This window comes from Athene noctua, chromosome 17 (assembly GCF_965140245.1).
Source record: "Athene noctua chromosome 17, bAthNoc1.hap1.1, whole genome shotgun sequence".
In the NCBI taxonomy this organism is placed as follows: Eukaryota; Metazoa; Chordata; class Aves; order Strigiformes; family Strigidae; genus Athene; species Athene noctua.
Window position 1 is genome coordinate 11386985 of NC_134053.1, and position 18639 is coordinate 11405623.

The 18639-nt window shown below is 39.0% G+C and overlaps 1 protein-coding gene across 3 annotated transcripts in view; it reads right to left on the reverse strand.

Annotated features, from left to right (window-relative positions):
• The window catches only part of UPB1 (beta-ureidopropionase 1), a 28192-nt gene that overhangs the window by 4074 nt on the left and 5479 nt on the right, over window positions 1-18639 (reverse strand). Inside the window, exons 2-9 of one of the 3 annotated variants that reach the window (XM_074921124.1) lie at window positions 15420-15522; window positions 12653-12824; window positions 11040-11127; window positions 10240-10334; window positions 8801-8962; window positions 4652-4821; window positions 1224-1305; window positions 339-381 (exon numbers count right to left, since the gene is read on the reverse strand). In XM_074921124.1, the coding sequence (XP_074777225.1) occupies window positions 339-381; window positions 1224-1305; window positions 4652-4821; window positions 8801-8962; window positions 10240-10334; window positions 11040-11127; window positions 12653-12824; window positions 15420-15433 (826 nt within the window). In that variant the 5' untranslated portion in view covers window positions 15434-15522. Of the gene's footprint in view, window positions 1-338; window positions 382-1223; window positions 1306-4651; window positions 4822-8800; window positions 8963-10239; window positions 10335-11039; window positions 11128-12652; window positions 12825-13514; window positions 13616-15419; window positions 15523-18639 lie in introns of those variants that run through there. The other 2 variants (XM_074921122.1, XM_074921125.1) reach the window with 2 other exon arrangements.

Consider the following 18639-nt stretch of genomic DNA (forward strand, 5'->3'; position numbering starts at 1 on the left):
ATCTTAAAACTACAAAGAAAATGTCATGCATGTACTGACAACACAGGCTAATTTGTGTGATTTCTGTCCTCCAGTCCTACAATGCTGCACTGACTCCAAACTTCTCAGTCCTCTGAAAGTATATAGAAATCTTAGGTATGAACTTCTGGTGACCACGTACTGTGGTACCATCAACTTTCATAGGAAGTGCTTCTTCTCTCCAGCTTACAAAACAGCAGTCTTAAGTAAGCTAGCAACCATAGCTGTCATGGGGTAGACACCTGCAGGAGAGCTATTGTTTCTTCAGCCTTTCTAGTTAACAATTATTAGCAACCACCAAATGTGATTTCTGAACATACCTTTTCCACCATCTCCAGAAGTAAAGGCATTTTTGTAGTATTCCTGTGAAATAAAAGCAATCTGTAGGTGGCAGTATAAATCCATTTAATTCAAGAAATCCTTGCTAGTCTACCATACTTAGTATGGAAGTTTATATACATCTATTAAGATTTTTTTTCTGTCATACTATCAGCGCTGTCTCAAGGGAGTCATCAAAAGGGCCTAGTTCCAATGATGGACAGGCTAGAAAACAAGATCTTTTTGTATCACTGCCTGTTGTTCATATGCTATGGGGAACATGCCTGGTATCAGTTTCAAGGGTCTAAAGAGGCAAAAGAGACATTTAACCAAACACACCTTTGCAGATCACAAAAGGTGGCAAATGTATCCATGTAACAACCAGAACAAGTCTGGATTTTTGCAGGGAACCTTGTAAAAGAACACAGATGTAGGACATTTGGACTAATTTGAAGGCAAGAACAGCCTATTGTGTGCAGTATTAATTTTCATTATAGAATTTCAGCGTCCAGAAGGAGGTACTATTTGTACAACAGCAAGCAGTTGTATACCATTGACTTGAGGATATTTCATTTTCAGTCACTTTGGCTGAAAGAATACTGATTTCACCATAGAAACTAGAAGAATTAGCAAAAGGGTGGGTGCCTATTACAAAGACAGCAATTGAAGAACAGGAAGCAGCTGCAACCAAAAAGTAGGCTGCCAGCAACAAGGCAGCTCTCAATCTCTTTGCCTCTGTCCATCGTCAAATTATATCAAAAACACTAATACAGTAGTTTACAGGAGAGGAATCTATGCATTCTAGTGCTATTCAGTTCATTCCCTGGAATTAACTCATGCCACAATACCCAAATTATGAAATGAAGTAACAAAGTGATGATACATACCGTGCCTACCCTGTTGATGGGACATGTAAAGCAGTGATTAGCAATGGCAGCATTTCTTGCTTCAATTGGCCACAGTGACTCACTGCAGTACACAAAAGAGGAGGCAGGTATTCACTACTTGTCTACTTCAGAGATAAATTTAGATTATGATTTGTCTCAGACTGTACATTTTCTGTCAAAGAAGCCGAAGTTAGCTGCTAAGAGATGATCTTGCTCTTACAATCCAAAATCTCCCCACAGATTCAGCCAAGCACTATAATTATTTTCAGGTAAATACGGCTTTGTCATGACAAAAAAAAGAAACAAAAAATTAACATATCTCAAGATTTTCAAAGCAATTAAAATATAAAATGTTTTACTCTCCAAATTATGCAAAGGATTTACACACGTGCTTTCATATTCCATTAACTTTCAATATACCAAACATTATTCTGCAGCAAAGCTGTAAGTGATTCTTACAAGATGCCTCCTTTTTTCCCATAATGGTCCAGGAATGGCTTTTGCAGCAGCGAATGAAAAAAAATAGTTATGGGAATAATAAAAAAAATGAAAGGAAAAGAAAAATCCATTTCCACCAAAATTTCCTATTTATGTTATTTCAACCACAGTTTTCATAACACTCTCCAGTAAGTCATTTTCACACAGTGGGTTGATGAAAAAAAAAACATGTTTAACAAAAGCATCTCAATAATTTCCCAATAATTATCTATTAAACCAGTCACTAAATTTATATAAAACCAAGAACTAAGAACGAGTAACAAAAATTCCTTCTCTTTTACAAGCCTCTACCTCTTTTCCAAAGGGGATTTAATTCTAACTGATGTTTAAAACTGAAATAGTTTTTTTATTAAAGAGTTCAACACACAGGGATCAGACTAGTTAACAGGAGGAGGTCTGAAGTACTCAGAGCACCAAAACAAAGGTGATACAATCTGGCCACTCCTGTGGCAGCCGTACCTGCCAGATTTTGAGTACCAAGACAAGGTTGCATGCATCTGAGTCATTAATCTCCCAGTCAGACTCAAGAATCTTAAGAGGTGGTCACTGGACTGATTGAAAGGACTTGGTTTATTGCCTCTTTTCTCAATAGCTTTGAGTCTGACAGCCAGCCCTTCTAAGAAAAAGGCATTTTATTGAAAACCTCTAGAAAATTACAATTTCACAGAAGAAGAGAGACAGGGAAAAAAGGCTACAGCTAAGAAGTGACCCCTGAGACAGTTTTTTATACAGGCCTCAAGAGTCCTCTTCCTGCAATAAAAATTATATGCTTAAAAACAACCAAGTGAAAGCCAGTAATTAGGAAAGCCTGAAGCACTCAGAGTACCAATGAAGTCCTCTATGACAACAGAGTAATTTCTGTTTGCTCTCCTGTTAATGGGCTATAAGTGGACAAACATCACAAATATTATTCCAGTAGTGACATAAATGCCCCAAAAGCATTGTTTTCATTCAACTCTTTTCAAAGGACATTTTTCAACACTACTCAACCTAAATAATCTTGTATACCAAAATCTATTAAAGGCAGCTTGAATGACAGAATACTGCATCTAAGCTACAGTTCTACTCTCCTGGTTTGTAAATACATGGTTCTTTGCATCTGAACTGGCCATGGGTATGAAAATTTTATGCCTCCAGTCAGTTTTTCACTATTTCCATCCTATTATGAAAGCTCAAGGTCCTCAGAAATTTCTAACTGGTCAGCAACAAAAATTGGATTAATGTCCTTGGACCTTGTTACAGAGACAGAAAACCTCCAAATTTACACTAAACAGGAAAAGAGGATTGGGTGAATCCCGAAGAAATGGAAAATGCTAAAAAATATATTCCTTGTATATTTCTAACATCTTGTATACCCAGTGAGCAAGTCTATATTGCCTGAACATTTCATACATTAAGATTTACAAAACTGACACTAGAAAAATCTGTTCCTCTAGGTTTAAAGAGACAAAAATGAATGTATTCTGCAGTTAGTCCACGCACACAAGCCCAGCTGAAGGGAGAGCAAAGAGAAATGACAAAGAATTTTTAGTATAACAAGAGAACAGTATGCATTCTTTTTTTATTTGCTACTGGACATTTATATTACAGTATCATCAGTGTCAATGAAATATGCTCCTGTTAGCTTCCTAAAACTTATTTTTGGAGCTGGAAACTCAAAGACAGTTCAGCTAGCCCAAAATATGGTTTTTTTAACTCACAAAGGAAATGTTTTTGTTCCAAAGAACTCTGCAAAGCCGCTTTCCCCCCTCCCACCCCTTACAAAGCTAACCACCTATAGTGAAAAGGGTTAAAAATATTAACATTTATAATTAAGCATAAGCTACCTCAGTCATATGTACGTAAACATCATAAAATACTAAATTACTTTTCAGAACCTAATGTTATCAGGAAAAGAAAAAAAAAAAAAACAGAAAGGAAAAGCACAGTTGTTCTATCATGCGTTAAGCTGATGTGTAGACACATTCTGGAATCCCACACCTCAATTTACAGACAGTCTAATTTGGAATTTGAATGTATTGAGTAGTACAGCAAATAACAGAAAACAATGAGAATGAAAGGAAGGCATGGTGATTTTGTCAAGAGTGGTATAAAGAACCACTGAAATCATTTCTACAAGGTTTCTATCTAAAGACAGCCCCCCACTGGCCTCAAAGAAATGCAATTGTTTTGTATCACATTATAGTATCCCAAGCAATACACAGCCTGTGTCAGATTACGCTCTGGAAGCATGTCACATTCAGAGGTTATTATATTGAAATGTGACTGATGCTCATAATGTAGAGTCAAAGAATATTCAAGATCTAATCCACAAATTAATCATTATGGGCTAGCTAAGAAGTGTATTTCTTAGCTCACTGAGCTGGTTTTCTTTTTTCTTTTAGGAAATCAAGTCAGTAGGGTGCAATTAATGTAATCTACAGAAGATTAATCTCAAGGAAAATAGTTTACACTGGTTCAGTCTGGTTCAAGAGGCCTGATAATCAAAATTGCCAACAGTTTTTAAAAAAAAAAGTTTCTGAGAAAAGGGTTTCTCAGCTTGGCTCTGAAAACTGCAATTTGATACTATACTTATTGGCTCCTATGTGGACGATGTAAGTTGGCAAGCTAAGCCTGAATGAAATTACTACTGTCTATCATAAAGCAAAAATATTACAAAGATAATATAAATAAACTCTCAGTAGTTTTCAGAACACCAGCTGGATGCTGGTTAACTCTGTCTCAGAGATGAAAGATCTGGAGATGTACAACTAGAATTCTGGAAGAGAATTAGTGACTGTGAGCAGGCCAGTAGCTCAAAACTCCAGATGGTGAAGACTGCATATTCCTTTGTGAAGGCAAAACAAGGAGGTGATACCTCAGGTTCCAAGACCTCAGAGGTTCAGTTAACCCAGAAAGTGTGCAACGGCCTAAATCAGTTTGTATTTTACCTGAGCTTTCCAATAGTGGCTGAAGGGTTAAAGATGATCTCTGCTCCATTCATACTAAACATGAGCCAGTTCAGAGGATGATGGCGCCCATAGCAGATATTCACAGCAATTGTTCCAAACTGTGTCTGAAACACTGGGTGTCCTGTATTTCCTTCCATATAGTAAGTAGACTACAAACAAAAAACCACAAATGTAGACATCTTAAAAAGTGAAAAGAAATACCTCCAACATTGCTTTGACACATCCCAGTTTCTGATTGGCTGCTTCAGGTCATTAGACCACAAGCAATGACAACAACTTTCATTTAGTACATAGCTGCACTGTGATGGGTGTTCAGCAAAAAGTGGCTCTCTTAGGCTGCTGAGATCAAATTCAAGCTTCTGTTTCCCTTCGCGCATACTACACCTAAGCACTGTCTGAATTTGACAAACACTTCTATTAATGCTAGAAACTTCTATAGAACCTTAAGAGAGATTCACAAATTGCCCAACTACAGGCAACTCTCTCAGTACTTTCATTGCATAAGAAAATTTTCCTAAATCATTACGATCCTTTGATTCTGATAAAAAAGATGAACACTGTTTAACGAACAAATAATTCCTTTACATTCACCTGACATGCAGTAATTTTATGAATGCTATAAGGAAATATCAGTGTATAGCTAAGACTGGTTATTTAAATTTCCTATATGCCTATTGCTCTAAGCAAACACAAGGCTTGAAACTACCACCAGGAAAATCACAGTATAAATCTAGAGAACACTCCTTAAAGAAACTGGAGCCAACTGTTGGCTTAAAAGATCCCATTTACCATATGCTGTGACCTTTCATCTTAACATATCAAACATTTCTAAACAATTAGAAATGCCCTAGTTCCTGTAAAAGGCACTAGTAAAGAGAACGATAGGGCACTGTTTAACAGCTATCAGAGAGACAAACATTCATGGAGATACTCTAAACGAAAACCAGAAGTGGTTCTTCCCAGATAAAAGAAAAAGGTATGTGGGGAGTCACTGACAGTTGCCTGCTTAGTGCTCAGTGGTAGTCAAAAACCCAAGAAAGTCTCAGACATCAATAGTAAGGGTATTGAAATGGAATAGAAAAGATAATTTTGCTGGTTTATAAGAATTCTGTGTGCCAATTGCTTGAGTACTCTGGGCAATCCTAGTGTCTGCATCTCAGTAAGGATCTACTAGAGATGGAATAAGCAAAGGCAACTGAAACGATGGAGGGGATGGGGCAGCTCCCTTGTGAGAAGCAACTGAAAGGGCTCTTCAGTCTGCAGACAGGAGGCTGAGAGCGATATTATGAATGAGATTTACAAAATCACAAAGGCAGTGGATAAGAAATCCCCAAGCAGCAGCAGCAGCAGCGGGTATTGACTGAAATTGCACTCCTGTACCTCTTTGCAACCAAAGTAAGTTTTTTCATGCAGTAGGCTGTGCACTTCTGAAATTTGCTTCTTTGTGAAAGCAGGTATTATCACCAGGTTCAGAAGGGATTTGACAAGTCACTGATAAAAGAACCACAGATAAGAAATAGACAGGAACATGCCACCCAACATCCCTAATACAATGACTGTGGATACCAAGGGAGCACAGAAGTTGTAGAGTGGACAGACTTATTCCTAATAGTACCTTTTTGTGACTATTTCAGAGACAGAAAAGCAAGGTATATAATCCATCAGCCTGACCCAATTGGGTGTGTCTCTTACCATATAAGAAAGGTGTGTTGTAAAACAATTCCCTTTTTATTGAAACAATCTGAAACTACCATTGGTCTTGAAGGAAGCAGAACCACATCAGGCCTAATGCAAGTACAGTTACAGCTGTGGAACAAACTAGGCCCTCACGTAAGTGTAGGAGAATGGAATGATAGATATAGGGAGATCATCTTCTGAAGCCAAGGACCAGAGGTTCAGTATGCTCAGTAAAAGTGACATCTCATGTTCCTTATTTATTATCAGGTCTCATGAAACTGCACAATGCCTTAGGCAGTGATTTTATCTCCTTTCATGTCTGTAGAGAGCACACCATGTGGTGGGCACTCACACAATCCTTTCTCAAAACAATTCTGCTGATTGAATATATCTCCATTTCTTTTTCTATTCTCAGTTTTCTTTTATTACAATAGGAGAAGAAAAACAAGAATGCTGTTGCTTCAGGGAATTCATCAGTTCTTATTTCTCTATTCCTCACCAGAGGTCACAATCATCTCCACAGCAACAAACTGTGATGTCTCAAGAAGGATTGATTTTTGTTTATTTATATGCCCTCCCACACATGGCTGAATGTTGCAGACCAATCTCTTTCCCCTTTTCATTTAGTTCTCACCAATTCAACAAGGACAATTTTAACAAGACTCCTTTCCCTATCTGCTCTACAGAGACAATCTACAAAAAATAATTTAAAATTCAATGCTTCCTTGGGGGTTAATTTTGTTGATAAAGAAAACAACATTAAAGTAATGGAGATTAGCATAATCCTTCCCTGTAGTCTTAGTGGTTTCTAAAACTTCTCTATCAGAATTGTTCAGCTCAGAAGAAAGGACCTAATGCTCTGTTAATAAAACTAGCTAAAAAGAGAATGCTGTTTTAGGTAAACAGTACTTGCTTCTATGATGAGGTAGATGCAACAAGAAATGTCAAATCATTATAGTATACCTGCAAGATATACATAGATTGTTTTGAGGTAATTCTGGCATTTAGGATTTTAAGAACTAACTCCTTTTAGGAGCTATGCAAAACTCTTCGTGAAACTATTTATACTTCATGTGGAAAAGTAAAAATATTTTCTTTTTTTTTGGTGCCTTTCATTACAGCTTCATAGCTGGAAACAAGAAGTTTCTTGGAATCTGTTGATGTTCCACAAAACACTGTTTGGAAAACTGAAAGACATCGTATTTTAGCACAAGCAACGGGAATTTATTTTTTGATTACACAAGCCACAAATCAAGAATATGGAAAGTAACCAAAATTCATTTTTATTAGTGCTTCTATTTTATATGGGTTTGTTAGTTACTGTTTTGATAGCTAAAAGACAGACACGATAAAATAATATTAAATGTAAAAATAACTGTTAAAGATAGAAGTCAACACTGGTGACTGACAGGCCTGTGCCAGAAATCCATTGTGTAGAAACCTATTAATAGCCTCCTCTGAAGAAACACAAACCAGTCTGATCAGGTCTGGGAACTCAGGTCAAAACTTCCAGAGGTCTTTGAACACAAAGTTTCAAGACACAAAAAAACTTTTTTAATTACTAGAAAAGCAATTTGGATTCTGAAGCCTCAGTTTAGTGGCTGGGACATTCAGATAGAGAACAAAAGCAAGTGCAGGTGTATAGCAGCTCCCAGTGCTTAGAAGAAACGCCTCTGTTAATGACTCACTTTAGCTGACAAGGAGAGATTTAGTTAGGTAAGACAATGTATTTTTAGACTTTGGTTAATTTTTAATCCTGATCTTTCTGCTTGTCATAATTATATGGATGGATAAACACATTTCAGAACTACCAGTTTTCTTCTGGTGTTGCCTTTCCTAACAGCTCAGTTTCTGAACCTGATTCTGGCGGACAGCCTAAAAACTGCTGAGGGCTTCAGTGGAAGTAATGTGATTAGTAAACAGAAGATGCCATAAACCAACTATTCAGTCAGAAGTGTAATGAATTAAGGGATTCTGCTTAAAGAAACATAAGCAAAAGAACTGTCATTTCCAAGACAACCTCACAGAAAAACAGAGATCAAGACCATAAATAATGCTCACACCTGAACCATGAAACAATTGCCGTCCAAATTAAAATAAGTTCAACATGCACCCATGTAAAATCTAAGCCAATCATGCATAAATAACATAACAAAGCTGTGACTTAAAAACTTTTGTTTTAAAGATCCTTGATACTTTTGTAGTTTCCATCAGGCCAAGAGTACATGACAAAATTCAATGTTATTTGTCATTTAAGAGTCATCACCTTCTGTTCTTGATAAATTAACTTACTATAATTTCACCTGAGAAGAACTGATTTGACACCTAATGAACAACATTTTCTAGAAAAACGTTACATTTCCTGCCAACATGACTTTGATACAACACATGCTGACATGAACAAGAACTGCAAGGTAAGACTAGCTTGATAGTCACAATATTGCATCTTACCTCATTGAAATCTCCAATCCTTGGAATGTGATTTTTCCTACTTTTGCCAAGGACAGCTCCAGAATTAGAAATGACCACTGCAGCATTCCACAGAGTTCCCCCGTGGATTTCATCTCGCTCCAAGATTGGAGATACCACAACCATATTGTATTTCCTTGCCAGCTATACAAATGAACACAATTTTTCTGTTACACACAAGCCTGCATAATTTTCACTTTTTGTTCATAAAGAAGGACTAAAAAAAATTTCCATCTAGTACATTACTTGACTGTTACCAAGGGCTAATGCTTAACTCACACTGGCATGGCAACATCACTACAGTTCCTTCATCAAAGATGGATACATCATCCCAGAGAGCTTTCCACCTGAATCCTTCGACTGGAAATGCAAAGTACCAACAGGAAAAAGCATCCTAACAGCAATGGTAGAACGATGAAGCCAACCTCTATCTACTCACAGATATAAGAGCAGATAGCTCCCATTCCATTCTGGTATATACCACATAAAAAGACACCACAGCTAGCTGAAAATAGTTATTTAATTTTTATTTTTTTTTTAAGTAAAATAGCAGTACATGTTAACTGTAAATGTTAAATAAAATAGGTGTGAGAAGTACAGCAACTTCTGATTGCCAGTTTACTAGAACATTGTATCTTCCTACAGATCACTTCTCCAAACTTCCACAGTGTCATTAATTCCATAGTGAGAAGAAAAATGTAATTGCCTTACAACAGACCAAAGATATTATGCCGTCTACAAAAACTTAATAGGTCAGTGCATATCTGGGCAAATTTGACATCAAAACAGTCTTTTGTTGTTTCAATCACTTGTAAAAGAAAATAACTGAAATTCCTTATTAAACAAAAAGTTGCAAAACAAAAATAAACTCTGCCGCCCTTGAAATTAATAGTTTCTAGAAAAATAAGAGCCAGACAGTAACAAATCCCCTTGGGTCCATAAAAAGCCCTTACATTTTGTGTCATTTCACAGGAAGATGCAAAAGATTTGCACTGAAAGTGTTACCTGTTCAGAAAAGGCTACCTATTCTTCTCACACCTTCATACAAGATTTGTTTAATGCTCAACTGTTCTAGGCAAAAAACACCTTTTAAATGGAAATTAAAAATATCTGTATGAAGAATCATTCCTTCCTTGCAAAATTCAGCAGTTAAATGGGCAGTTTCATATGCCACCCATGGTAAATGGTAGGCTAAAGTAGTTTAAAAAATAAATATTGAGCACAGTTGCTGTTGTCCATTTCTACTTCACTCACTATCATAATATTTGTCAAGCAAGTTGAAAATTTATTTTTTATGATTTCAGTTTTCTCAGTGGTACAAGACCAGTACATAAAGAAGAAATCCACGTTAATCAGTGGTAGCTATGGGCTGGGGTTGGAGGCTGCATGTGGGATTTTTTTTTGCTCGGTTGTTTTTTTACCTCTTGACAGAATTTTGTTGTTGGCCCATCCTCTGCTGACTCAGCAAATTCAGTCCAAGGAAGCTTCTCTCTTGTACAAAAAGCAAAGGGCATGGCTGGAAAACACCAACGCAAGACCAAATTTACAAGAATGTTCATGTCACTCAAGAAACGCACACTGTTTGCATGAATACAGTTAAAAAATTAAACACTTTAGAATGATTCAATCATTTTCATTGCAAAAGCTATTTAAAAATATTTTTAGCAAGGGCAAGGAGTTTTGGGCCCACACAGAGCAAAACTGAAGAGAAAGAATGCACTTAGTGGAGTCTTACTGGAGGTGAAAATATAAAGAATTTCACCCCAGTCACTAGTGTACACTTTCTGTGAATAAACATTTTTCAGAAACATTTCACAGACCTTCATTTTGAGTTTTTCCTCTACTAAGCTTCAAAGACTCTATTTTAATTAAAATTAGATTTTTAAAATTTTAATATCTGTCTAGAAAAAAAACAAAGTTTTAGGAGAAAAAAATGAAGGATCACAAAGGATGACACGAAGAAGGAGCACACCTACAAATACCAGTGTTGCAGCATACACCAGTCTTCATTATACCAGACTTCATGTACATCTTTCCTACAGTTCTGTTAACTGAGACCCTCTGCTTTTTCCTTTAGAAAGCAAATCAATAAAGTCCACTGTTACATCTTAGAAGATGTCTGCTGTTTACTTACAAGACATAGTTCTAGTGCAGGATACCTGTTAAAATAGAAGGAACTTGACCTCTTGACAACCTAGAAGGAAGCACAGAAAATACTCACTCCAAGCCTCCTGGAAACAAACTATGTTGACTCCACATATTGCAGCTACTTCCACAATCTCCTCAATTCGTCTGTGCAGTGCAGCCACCTGATTGTGAGAAGTGTTACACTATAAATAACCCACTTGTATATTAACAGCCTGGTTTTGCAAGCTTTGTTTACATTAAATTTATCTTGTTCTATACTTAGTCCCATTGCTTTCAGGGGGAATAACTCAAGAAGTTATAATCCCTGAACACTGATAATAGAAAGAGTTAGATATGGATTTTTAAAGGCATTTAGAAGCTGAAAATAAAGAAATCAATCCAATGGAATTCTAATACCATGGTTACAACATTTAAATATATGGCAACTCACTGCTGACTGATTTGCAAATAGTTAAAAACCTTAACAGAATCAGCAAAAATTATAATTTTGCTGCTCATTGTAAACAACCTACTGTATGATCTCAAGTAAATCTGGATTCAAAGTCAGGTACTCAGAATCTTAAAACATTAGGTAAGGACAGCCTATTTCCTCGGTTATCTCTGAATCTTGCTCACACATGTGGGTCTTGGACATTCTCTAGAAGTTACTAACTGGAAACTATTTCCTAAATCCCTCCGTCCTAAGAGCTAAATAGATTATTACCAAGAGAAAACATCAAATCATTTATTAATTAGTCAAAAAACATTAATTCAAAGTACTTTTTTCTTGAGTATTCTACTTAAAGATAAGCATAGGTATAGCACTTTGCATTGATACTTTCAGGTGTCAATGTAAAAAAAAAAAAAAAGGATGTAAGACAAGTCAACAGTGACCTACAAACTCAACGACTGTATACTGATTTACAGAAATAGTTAACTAGTTATTTATAAGGTAAAATCATTAATATAACTCTGTCTTTTCAACGGATGCTACAAAGAATCCACAAACTTGATTAATTTACTGAATTAACTACCTTCATTTGTGACAGGTAATCTTTTACAATTATTTCAGAAATGTTCTCTCCTGTCACTGTAAAAAATTACTGTTCTAGGAGATTTTATAAATGTGGTATTTTCTTTCGCTTTTTAAAAGCTACTCTGAGGAGGCTATTTCTATACATATGTGTCACCTCACTGCTTTTGTGTCCAAGATGTTAAGAGATGATGGCCACCTCGTAATAAGATTTCATTTATTGCTGTACAAAGAATAATGAACACAGCTTTGTTTACTCTAATGGATTTCCCTATAATGGAACATTTCTCAATTAAAACAAGAACTGCACCTGTGGTTTCCATGGGTTCATCATCTCTTTTGATTTCAGGTAAATGATTTTCTGTTTCATTTTGGAGGCAAAGGATTTTCATGTACAAAATCAGTGACTAAATATTTAGCTTTGGAAAAACTGCAAACAGGTTGGGCAATTCACTAGGTAAACACAAGAGATGTTTCTGAGAAACAATAAAACTGAATGTGTCATTTGAATTTCTTATAGTATGCTGTATTGAGATAGTGATGGGTCCCATATTGCCAGACAATCAGCAGACATTTCATGATGGAGCTTCTAACATCAACAACTGAACTGTGTTATTTCTCAGTCCAACAGAAGAGGAGTTACACACAAACGGCCCAGATCCCAGTTTGTGTACCTGGACTGCCACTGCTGTTTCTGTGGGAAGTGGAATTTTATTCTGTACCAGTCCCACTCGAACAATACGTGGCCTCCTCAACTGCTCTGGAGCAGCGTCAAATCCATAGCCTTGTAGATCAAAATCTCTTTCCTGAGCTGCTGAAAGAGCAGCAGCTGGCAAATCAAGTTTTCTGGATTGAACAGGAAACAAAGATATTTCAGGGTGAGATGTTCTCCTTTTCTGCTCTGAATGCAATGAACCAAAAGGATCACAAACACTGTCCTGCAGAGACACCCAAGCTCTCATGCCCCAATACACAACTACCAGACGAGGGTACAGTCCGACGGTGGCCAGGTCACGTGCAAATCCCTCTGCTCTTCTCCACGGCAGCAAACTCCTCCCAGTGCCTTCCACTATGACTGTGATTTCCAAACACTAATACCTCGCTACAGAAATCAAGGACCACGTATGTCCAAATTTTAATCTGCCACCCCCAGATTATATACACTTTCCCTACAATGTATTTTTCTTCATCAGATCCCCACTTTTCCAGCTCCCTCACCCCAAAGCCACGACCTCCCTAGTCCCCCCACCTCTAAACCATCCCCCTCAGGTCTTTCGCTCCAGCCAGCCGCCTTCTCACACCACTTCTCTACCGCCCTGCTTCCCCAACTTGGATGACCTCCAAGCTACCCCAGTTTCCTCACCACAGCCTACCCTCACCGCAGTACCGCATCACCACAGGACCTACCCTTCTTCTTCCTTTCAGGCCAGCCCCGTACCCTGCACACTCCTCCTCAGACTGACTCCTTCCCCCTCCCTCCCGGGCTGGGCATCCCCGCGGAGCCCGAGGGGGAGGAGGGCACCGGACGGGACGCACCTCGCCTCGCCCCCGTAGAGGACCCGCTTCACCTCGGCGAGGTCCTGTGCCGGGATGTGCCGCTCCAAGCAGGACTCCAGCGACTCCAGCGCTCCCGCCATGGCGCGCTCCGGCGCGGGACGAGGCGCGCGGACCCTCGGGCACACGCGCCCGCCCGCGCGCCCTTTACCCCGGGCGGCCGCCGGGCCCCGCCCCTTTCTCCTCAGAGAGGTTTTGGCGGGCGCCGCTCCCCGCCGGCGCTGCGAGGGCCGCCGGGCTTTCCCGCCGTGGCGACAGAGGCCGGGAGGCCGCAGTCGGGCCGGAGCCCTTCAGCTGTCGCAGGGCCGGTTGGGTTGTGTGCCTGTGCGCTGGCGGCTAACCCTGAGATGCCCCAAAGGGTTAAAGAGCTTAAATTAGAGGTTCAGTCCTCTACAGCTCCCTGAAAGGAGGGTGCAGAGAGCTGGGGATGAGTCTCTGTAACCAAGTAATAAGCGATAGGACAAGAGGGAATGGCCTCAAGTTGCACCAGGGAAGGTTTAGACTAGATACTAGGAAGCATTTCTTTACAGTAGAAGGGGTTGTTAGACACTGGAATGGGCTGCCCAGGGCAGTGGTGGAGTGCCCATCCCTGGAGGGGTTGAAGAGCAGGGTTGACCCAGCGCTGAGGGAGCTGGTGGAGTTGGGAACTGTCAGGGTGAGGTTCATGGTTGGACTGGATGATCTTCAAGGGCTTTTCCAACCTGGACGATTCTGTGGTTCTGTGAAATGTGGCAGTTCACGGCTACCTGCCACTTCTGGACCAACTCCTCACCCTCATCTAAAAGCAGAACACCTTTAGGTGCTTTTTATAACAATACCCTTCACTAAAAGGCTTAGGAATAGGAGGTCATCAGATGGCAGTGGATATGTGTGTGCCCATTTTAGTTACAGTAAGACTGAACAGGAGCCAGTAATAAAAAATAATCTTGTATTTAACATGGATTTGAGGCCAAATATAATTGGACGTTCAACCCAAAACCAATGTTAATGTCAGACAAAGGATTGAACAAATTAAGACCTTAATCTGGGACCAAAAATGGTCTAAATAAAGGATATTTCTGTCTGCAGGTACCAAGTGGACACCCCGTTTAAACCAGTTATTCCCACTGAACTATTGTCTATGTCTTCTTCAAAACGCAGCTGAAATTCACAGCATGGCAACTGGTTTTCTCATTCAGATGAAGCATTAAGTCCAGGGATGGCTACACTTGTCTAAATATATCACACGCAGTTTAAGCACTGCTTTATGTATCTTCTGGAGGATGTAACAACATTCAGCACTTAGCATTCGCAGTTGTTGGGTATTTTGAGTTAAATATTAAGCCTTTTATGCTAAATAAAAAAAGAATGTCTGGAAGAGAGTGTCTAATATTTAACTTTAAACAGAAAGTGTCCAGGGATAGTCTGGTTTCATCAAGGCATTTTGAGATATGTGATTCTTTTGCTCTAATCCACCCTTTTTAACCCCAAAACTTGCAGCGATACTCTGTATGCCAAGTGCACCAAGGCAGGCATGCTGCTCTGCTACTTTGTGAGGGGCAGGAACTCTTTGGAGTAGCTCCTAAGGAGTGGGGTAACTCTTTTAGACAGCAACTGGGGAAAATCCTTTAATCTTTGGGGGAATTTTCAAGATAACCTAAAAGCAGGGATGATAGTATAAAGCAAAAAATGGTGAATCCGAAGGAGAATCAAACTCCTCATTATTTGAAAGGAAGGAACTTTTTAATAGTCTGGATAGATAGTACAACGTGTAAGTGTTTGCCCTGTACTCATCAGTGTAGCATTTCCCTGTTCATGTCCAAGGGCCTAAAAACCTGTTCTTAGGAATTATTTTTCTTTCCCAAACACATTTCTGAAGGGCAACGATAAGCCGTGACTGATACTTACATGGTATTTTTCATCTGATGATCCTAATTTGCTTTAATGGCCAATTTTAAAGGTCCATATCAGTAACATCTTGGTCTGTTCATGGCTGGCAGATCTTTAAACACTGCAGAATGGGCGATCAATGTGAAAAACAGCTGACAATACAGGAGGGAAATTCAGAGACCATGTAAGTTCTTTTCTGTATCAGCATACCCAGGATGTCAACAGATAAAGCATTTCTGGAGGATTCGTAGAAACAAACAGAAGGGCCTGAGTTTCTCTGGGAACTGTGCAAGTTATTTTCTGCCTGGACTGCAAATTAAAGGGAAAAACAGCAGGTCTATTTTGTATCCAGCTCCTGAAGAAGGTCACATAACTGAACTTTTCTCTTCAAGCTTCTATTCTTAGTGTGAACTTTCACTGACTTCTCTATTGGTGCCTTGTTTGTTTGTAATTTAGTAAATTGTACTACATGTAGGAAATGGACTTCACGGCAATAAAATTGAAGCCCCTGAAAAGAATACTCACAAACAGTCGAGACCTGAAAAAACAGTACATTTCCTGTGCACCATATCAACCATCCTGCAACAACGCAGTGAGGTTCAGAGTGCGTGAATAGGAAATGACAAGCCTAGAATTACTAATAATGATGAAAGGAGATCAGGCTATTCCATAGGGACTACGCGTATATAAAGGTATAACTCTAGCCAATGCAATAAACCTTCAAAGCACAAAATGTTAATGTTGAGCAGGAAAGTAACCTAATAAAGGAAGATGCCTTCCATATCCCAGACAAAGCATATTAGAGAGCTTGGGTTTAAGTCTAAATGTTCCACCTCAGTCATTCCAATTATCTGTTAAGTATGATGCTTGAATCCAGATCCCAGTTCTGGCTTTGACTTCTTCAAACCTCTGCATGTAAACTTCTTCCCAGTTCTGCATTACCTGGACCAAGTAATTATTTCGGGAAATAGCTGAACCTTTTGATATGAACCCAGGGTGTAATAATTGGCTTAGAGGAAGATAAGTATTTTAGGGAACAAAAGTTCTTCAAAATGAGGGAAAATTCCTACAAAACAGTTCTGAAGTGTGTGTGCTTTTCATCTCTATTGCCCTCAGTCAGGGTGGTCCAGAAAGTCGGATATGGAAGTCAGGACCACACAGTATAATCTGAACTGAAAGCAGTTCTTGTGTGTTTCTGTGTTGAAACCCTGTGTTGCACAGATACCATCTCAGAGCTAAAACTGGCATTTGATAATACTGGTCCACACACTCTGTGCTGCAAGACTGTTCCCAAGAGTTCCTGTAAAAGCCCACAATAGCACCCTGGCATTAGTCAGAAGCACCCTGGAGAATAAATTTAAGAGACTAATATCTAAAGTTCAGGCTAAAATTGGGAAAGACCCAAGAAAAGATTTAAACAAACAAACAAAGTCTTTCCACTGTAACCCAAGATAGGAGCAAAGGCTGAACAGCATCACGTATCAGAGCCAGTAGGCAGGACTGTAGGCAGGACTGTAGGCAGCATTTTTGTCTTTCCTTCTTAACTTAGTGGTGTGTACATGCACTCCCTCTGAAACACCCAGCTTCTTACAAACCCTGCTACTATCATGCGAATCATGTTTCCAGACACTTTCTTCTCCTGTTGTTCCTCGAAATGGGTCACACAGAGTTCCCCAGAGCAGCTAAATAAATTCATAACTCATGTCCCTAATGCAATATCTGTCTCAGATCACCCACAGGGTCATGCTGCTTCTTATTAACACTTCTCAAGGGATTTAGGTGGACGTGGACCCAGGTGTGTCCTGCAAGGCCACATGATATTGATGCTCTGTCTAAGCTTGCTTTCTAGATGCTGCAATACCCTTTAAAATGACATTCGACACTATCCTTTTCCAGTAGCCACAAAATAAAGTACTGAATTGTACTGCAAAATAGACCACCGAAATAGATCTTTATATTGCTTCACCTCAAATACCAATTCCCTGGCTTCATATGGAGATACAAAACAAGCATCTTGGAACACACCTGATTCAAAACATTTTGAGTGTAATAGACAAGCAGTGAAGGACAATTAGCATAATAAAAGTTGTAAGAGAGGAGACAGGTCTAGAATATAGAGGGAAGATACTTAATACACAGCTAAAAGAAGGACAGTTGGTAAACTTCCTTTCTGTCCTGCTTTCGTTTATACATTGAGACAAATGAGCTTTAAGGGTGCTGGGATATAGGAAAACCAACATTCTCTGTTTTAAAGTCACTCATTTGTACCATGACCTCTTGCTAATAACACTTAACTTTGGTGGGGTTTTTTGGAGTTTGGGGCAGGGTTTTTTGCCCTTACACTGGTTACAGACAAAGAGCTCTTTTTCTAGTTCTACTTAAATACTTATGAGCATTCTTATCAGTTTTAGAAATGGGTCTGTACATAAACTTAAGCCAAGGAGAAGTTGAGGGTTTTGATACAGATGAAAAATTCGGTCTGCATTTAGATTCCCTGCCTTTTCTGTGGACTCTGCAAAAGCCACAGGTACAATCACCTGTAGAGTAGGAGAGGCAAATTATAAACCTCATACAGTTGGCTCTGTGTCATCTGCTTTTGGCTTCCTGCTGTTCTCAGTGCTGGGTGAGGGGAAGTGGCTGAAAACTGTGGAAGTTTATTATTGACAGTACATCTTGTTTGCTCTCAGGCATGCCTGGAACCAAAGCAGCCCCTAACTAGCCCCAAGTTTGTGGAGTGAAATGTAAGTTTTCAGTCACCTTCCCCTCCCTCCTCACGTCCCTCCCACAAGAAAAGCCCAGCTCACAGTTTTCAAAGAGTTAATGTACCTTTGGAAGAGTCCTTCTGTTGTTAGTGCTATTGTCTTTCTAGCTAGAAATATTCCCTGTGTTTGCTTTGACTAAATCACACCTGGAAACATATATTTAAACCAGAAGAGAGTCACAAATTGACCATTTTTGCCAATTAGAAATTTAATTTTTCCTTGGAATACGGCTATCTCCCTGGTGCACAGGAAGTGCATTAAAGAAGTAATAAACACTTATAAAACACATTTAATGACCTAACATTTAAGAGCAGCATTCTTGTTCATTACTGTAACTTTCTGCTAAATTACCACCACCAAGATTGCTCATGGGCTCAAAAGGTCAGTGTTATTTTTGCTGTTGAAATCGTGGAGTCTGGGAAACAACTGTGTGTAAATTGCTGATAAACTGGAACAAAGACAGAAGAGAAAAACAC